Here is a 6363-nt window from a genome sequence, read left to right on the forward strand (position 1 = left end):
CTTTCCCAGTTGTGCGCGTAGATTTTGTGAAAATGTACAAAGCAAAAAGACGAAAACAATAAAACTGCATAAACGATTATGCCACTAAAGCAACATTGATTGTCGATTTTGCAGTTGCAAAAAAAAAAAAAATTACTATAGCTTAACTTACCCATCCTTGTATAGAAAAAATACACATATGCGCTTTTACTAATTTGTACAAAATTCACAAAATTGCCTTTACACGTTTGATTGCAAAAATATTTACATACATAATACATATTTCTTTTTCCCCACCACCACAAATCAGGCTGCACAAGAAAAGATCGCCAAGCAGTTGCAGCACACATTGAACGAAGTACAGGGCAAATTGGATGAAACCAACCGCACCCTTAACGACTTCGATGCCTCCAAGAAGAAGCTGTCCATTGAAAACTCCGACTTGTTGCGTCAATTGGAGGAAGCCGAATCACAGGTGTCACAATTGTCCAAGATCAAGATCTCCTTGACCACACAATTGGAAGATACTAAACGTTTAGCTGATGAAGAATCGCGCGAACGCGCCACCCTCTTGGGCAAGTTCCGCAACTTGGAACACGATTTGGACAATCTGCGCGAACAGGTTGAAGAGGAAGCAGAAGGCAAGGCTGATTTGCAACGGCAACTAAGCAAGGCTAATGCTGAAGCTCAAGTATGGCGTACCAAGTACGAGTCGGATGGTGTTGCACGCTCTGAAGAATTGGAAGAAGCCAAGAGGAAGTTGCAAGCACGCTTGGCTGAAGCTGAGGAAACCATTGAGTCGCTCAACCAAAAATGCATTGGACTCGAAAAGACCAAGCAACGTTTGGCTACCGAAGTCGAGGACTTGCAATTGGAAGTCGATCGTGCTAATGCTATTGCCAATGCTGCTGAGAAGAAACAGAAGGCCTTCGATAAGATCATTGGTGAATGGAAACTCAAGGTTGATGATTTGGCTGCTGAATTGGATGCCTCACAGAAGGAATGCCGTAACTACTCAACTGAGTTGTTCCGTCTCAAGGGTGCCTACGAAGAAGGACAAGAACAATTGGAAGCTGTGCGTCGTGAAAACAAGAATCTCGCTGATGAAGTTAAGGATCTGCTCGATCAAATTGGTGAGGGTGGCCGTAACATTCACGAAATCGAAAAGGCACGCAAACGTTTGGAAGCTGAAAAGGATGAACTCCAAGCTGCACTTGAGGAAGCTGAAGCCGCTTTGGAACAAGAAGAAAACAAAGTGTTGCGCGCTCAATTGGAATTGTCGCAAGTGCGTCAAGAAATCGATCGCCGCATCCAAGAGAAGGAAGAGGAGTTTGAAAACACACGCAAGAACCACCAACGTGCTCTCGATTCCATGCAAGCCTCACTCGAAGCCGAAGCCAAGGGTAAGGCTGAGGCCCTGCGCATGAAGAAGAAGTTGGAAGCTGATATCAACGAATTGGAAATTGCTTTGGATCATGCCAACAAGGTAAAATATATAAAATTGCTTCAGATAGATTATATATTTTTAACTCTTATCTTATACACATTTTAGGCTAACGCCGAGGCCCAGAAGAACATTAAACGCTACCAGCAACAGCTTAAGGATATCCAAACCGCACTCGAAGAAGAACAGAGAGCACGTGATGATGCACGCGAACAATTGGGTATCTCTGAACGTCGCGCCAATGCACTCCAAAATGAACTCGAAGAATCCCGCACACTGCTCGAACAAGCGGATCGCGGTCGCCGCCAAGCCGAACAGGAATTGGCTGATGCCCACGAGCAACTCAATGAAATTTCCGCCCAAAATGCTTCTATCTCTGCTGCCAAGAGGAAATTGGAATCCGAACTGCAAACACTCCACTCCGATTTGGATGAATTACTGAACGAAGCCAAGAACTCCGAAGAGAAGGCCAAGAAGGCTATGGTTGATGCTGCCCGTTTAGCTGATGAACTCCGTGCAGAACAAGATCACGCACAAACACAAGAGAAACTGCGCAAGGCCTTGGAACAACAAATCAAGGAATTGCAAGTACGCTTGGATGAGGCTGAAGCCAATGCACTGAAGGGTGGTAAGAAGGCTATCCAAAAATTGGAACAACGTGTACGTGAATTGGAGAATGAATTAGATGGTGAACAGCGAAGACATGCTGATGCACAAAAGAATCTCCGCAAATCTGAACGTCGCATTAAGGAGTTGAGCTTCCAATCTGAAGAGGATCGCAAGAACCACGAACGTATGCAAGATTTGGTTGACAAACTGCAACAAAAGATCAAGACCTACAAGAGGCAAATCGAGGAAGCTGAAGAAATTGCTGCCCTCAATTTGGCCAAATTCCGTAAGGCACAACAAGAATTGGAAGAAGCTGAGGAGCGCGCTGACTTGGCCGAACAGGCAATCAGTAAATTCCGCGCAAAGGGACGTGCCGGTTCAGTTGGACGTGGTGGAAGCCCAGCGGTAAGTGAAAGCAATTTAATTTAATATAATAAATAGATAGTTCGTTTTAATTTTCATTTTATAAAATTTTTAATTTTTTGCTTCAAAAAAATGTATTTTTTAATTTGCGAATTTTCTTTATTTATTTATTCTCGCCCCACGTTTCAACCGCTCGTATAGATTTAAATTTGGCACAACCCTGTGGTCCAACAATAGTATAACGGTGGTGCCAATAAACTACAACATATATATATATATGAGAAATGATGCAAAGAGAATTTTAGTATATAAACAGCCAAAAAAAAAGCTAAAACAATTGAAATCATAAAAAAATCGCAAAAACGCCTTTTAACATTCAAATTATTTTTCATCATCACAAAACATGAAAGAAAGAATTGTAGTTGCGAACCCCTCATCGTTACCTCGATATTCATAATAATTAGAAGTGAAAAAAAAAAAAACATTTTAAAAATAACAAAAAATCTCAAAAAACTCTACTTTTTATTATCTATATATGTATGTGTAAACTGTAGCTGATAACGTCAAAGGGTGGCCGCCAGAGTGTGCTGGACTAATAATTTACTTCTCGTTACATTTGTAAGTGAAATAAATACTGTTTTGTTGCTCCCACTCAAAATTAAGACAAACAATTCTTAAACGTTCTCTATAGGAGTAACGGCAGAAGCACACCCTTTTGCTTAACGCATATAGAAAATATTTCAGCACACACTCATTGCGCCCAAATTGAATGTTTGAAGACCTATCCGTCTCTCTCTCATCTATACAAACATACACAAAGGTCCGAGAATGTTTAGCATGACACCCGAAAATGTCACAGTCATCATTCAGCTAAAACATAAATCATTCATCTTCATTTCTCCAATCCAAAAAAATTGGTGTATTCATTTTCCTAAGGTCGAGAAATAAGACAATTTTGCACGCTCTCGCATATCTGTTTTCACTCATCAGGGATCGTGCCCTTTCCAGTATTTGCATTTTACTTTCAACATACACATACAAAACACATATGTATGTACACTAGAGTGGAGCATAATAAGAAACGTAAAATATTTATAGCTTATAAAAATTCGACTTTCAACTCGAGATTTAGGTATTTATGTTCGGATATCTGAAAATATTCGTGATTATTAAAAAAAATACGTCTTTTAGCTTGAAATATGTTCATAAAACAGTACCATGAATCAGTTCTTGAGCTCAAAATCCACCTAACGTACGCTTTTGGGGTATTTTTTTGTATTTTTCATTCACAAACAAGGAACAACGGCAGTGAGTAGGGTAGCTTTCAACAAAATTTGTTTTAGCCTAAACACCCACACTCACTGCCTCTAAACAAAGCATAACACCCCAACGTAATAGTTCCAGCAACTATTTACTTTAAAATAGCGATGTCTGGGTTGAACAACCAACCCCCGTGCATTTTGATATCAACTTGGTGCTGCCACTTTTTGGTGTATGGTAACATCAATGCTTTGGGCTTTTCACATCGCAGTGGCGTTTCGATTTCTTCTTAATGCGAGCAGTGTTATCCGTGCTTATTTTCAAAACATTTCCGAAAACGGGGCCTATTCGGACGAGACGACTTGGTTACTTACTCGAGCCGAACCTGTGCCAAGTAAATAATTTCAACTTGTTTTTAGCTAAATCGTTAGTTAAAACAAAAACGAACTATTGATTTCCAATCAGACTTTATGTATACACGCAACAACGGTTTTAGAATATTTTCAATAACTTCCAATTAAAAACCTTTTATTTTTTCTGAGAAGTAAAACTTCTTGAATACTTCCAAAATAATTTCTCCGCTGACTTATGATGCAGAATAAACAGGAAATGGATTAAGTATCAGAGTTTCATTAACAATTTTCACCTTCTTGAGACTTGCTTCCCTGCAGATACTGGCGTAGGATCAAAACATTTAAAAACCTTGACAGACGCTTCACACTAATGAACTTTTTTGTTCAGCAGCTATCGAGGGAAAGGTATCAAGTACCTACTTGTATATTAATTTCTTCTGGTTTTACCGAAGGTTTACTTACTGAAAGAAAGGTGTTATGTAAATAACTTTTGAACGAAAAAAAGTAGATTCCGACTATAAAGACTTAATCCTAAAACTTTCCCTAGAAAATTGGGGGGTCCAAATTGAAATGCTTCGTACTTTCCGAATATACGAATTCACCGTTTTGCATGCCCTATAAATCGACTAGTTCCAATATACATACATATGTAAATAACATACATTTCGCTCCACCCTAATACGCACACATACTACTCAAACGAAAGTCTATCATATTGTTGTTTGTATTAAATTTTAGTACCCTGCATATGCAATGCAAATATGAACTACATATGTACATATGTGCATATATAAAAAGGTTACTTCCATACTAAATATATGTTTCTTTCTTTCTCTCTCTCTCCCATAAAACAGCCCCGAGCGATGTCCGTACGGCCACAATTCGACGGAATGGCTTTCCCACCAAGATTCGACCTTAATCCAGAAAACGAATTCTAAACGCCATTTCTATTCTTCGTTTCTAACAATTTATTTTAAAATAATATTTCATAATTATTTGTTATGTTTAATTTAATTTAAACTATTTAAATACTATTTTTTGTTTAATTAATTTAAATAAACAAAAAAAACACATGTATAATTCGAACGACGGGAGAAAAATGCACTTAGGCGAAAAATCTCTTAGAGATAAATAAACAAATAAAGAAAAAAAAAATAAATAAATAAAAAACAAACAACAAACAAATGTAAAAGTATATAAAATTCACACATAAAAAAATAAACACTAGCATAAGCTCACACCAATGACGATGTAGTGGTAGTTATGTACATTATTGTATGTATGTGAAACGCGTTAAGTTAACGGTAATATTGTATAGTGTACGAAAGTCAGTCCACTCGAAATTTTGTATTTAAATTTTGCTTTTATACAAATATTGACTTCAAAAAAAAAAAAAAAAAAAAACAAAACAAAAAAATAAGTAAAACACAAGAGAGGAAGGAAGGAAATGAGGAAAAGGCGACATACAATTATTTCAAAAAAGGTAATTTTATAAAATTACCAACAGCATTAATAAGCGAGAGTTGTTTTGCCGGAATACGAAAGAACCGTTTTAAATTGTATGTAGTTTTTTAAGTACACACATGAGCATAATGAAATGAAAGGGAAGTACATTTTACCGCTTAGCGTATGCATACTATCATACACACGCACATACACACTCTCATGGATGAGCTATGTATACTGTTACTTTTTTTTTAAATTAATCTGAAAGTAATATTAAATTTAAAGATAAAGGTATACAAAAAGGGAACAACGTAAATGTAAATCAATAAAAAAAAATCAAAAACAAAAAAACAATTTGTTGTTGTACATTGTGTACGCGAAGCCCTGCTGCTTTTAGGCCCAACGAAGTTTTAGGGTCGTTGAATGATATCTCCTAGAAAAACTCTTTTCGAATGGAAGAAAAATTTTTTGGGACTTTAAAAAGTTGGGCTTAGTATGGTTGAAGAACACTGAAAAACATGAAAAACCTCACCTGTATTATCAACTTCATGCGTTAAAAGATACACAAGGAAACAGAATGGTATTCCTAGCCAAAAACACAAAGCCAAAACAATACCGATCTCATAGACGATTCCTCTAGCTAACTAAGATAGAGACACGAACCACAAATTTAAACTGTTTGGTTGTTATTAAATCAAAGGGTCTTGATTGAAGACCCGTTGTTCTACGGTAAAGTGTAGCTGAAAAACACGAACTAATCGTATTTTGTGCCTATGAACCAGTGAATGTATTAACGATTGGCCTATGTTATAGTCTTCGAGCTGTCTGGCAAGCGAGCATACTTTATATCAAGAATGGCTGTCCAGTGGTAGGTAGTAGACACATGCATCTGGCGAGTCGACAAAACCG

At 37.4% G+C, this 6363-nt stretch overlaps 1 protein-coding gene across 47 annotated transcripts in view; it reads left to right on the plus strand.

Moving 5' to 3' along the window:
* Mhc (myosin heavy chain) overlaps positions 1 to 5808 on the plus strand; it is a 75126-nt gene extending 69318 nt beyond the window's left edge. For 45 of the 47 annotated variants that reach the window (XM_067766805.1, XM_067766848.1, XM_067766847.1 and 42 more), the window contains exons 16-18: positions 290 to 1465; positions 1532 to 2437; positions 4863 to 5808. In XM_067766805.1, the coding sequence (XP_067622906.1) occupies positions 290 to 1465; positions 1532 to 2437; positions 4863 to 4946 (2166 nt within the window). In that variant the 3' untranslated portion in view covers positions 4947 to 5808. Of the gene's footprint in view, positions 1 to 289; positions 1466 to 1531; positions 2438 to 2596; positions 3014 to 4862 lie in introns of all 47 variants that reach the window. The other 2 variants (XR_010949753.1, XM_067766851.1) reach the window with 2 other exon arrangements.
* The last annotated feature ends 555 nt before the right edge of the window (positions 5809 to 6363 follow it).

This window comes from Eurosta solidaginis, chromosome 2 (assembly GCF_040869045.1).
Source record: "Eurosta solidaginis isolate ZX-2024a chromosome 2, ASM4086904v1, whole genome shotgun sequence".
Classification (NCBI taxonomy): Eukaryota; Metazoa; Arthropoda; class Insecta; order Diptera; family Tephritidae; genus Eurosta; species Eurosta solidaginis.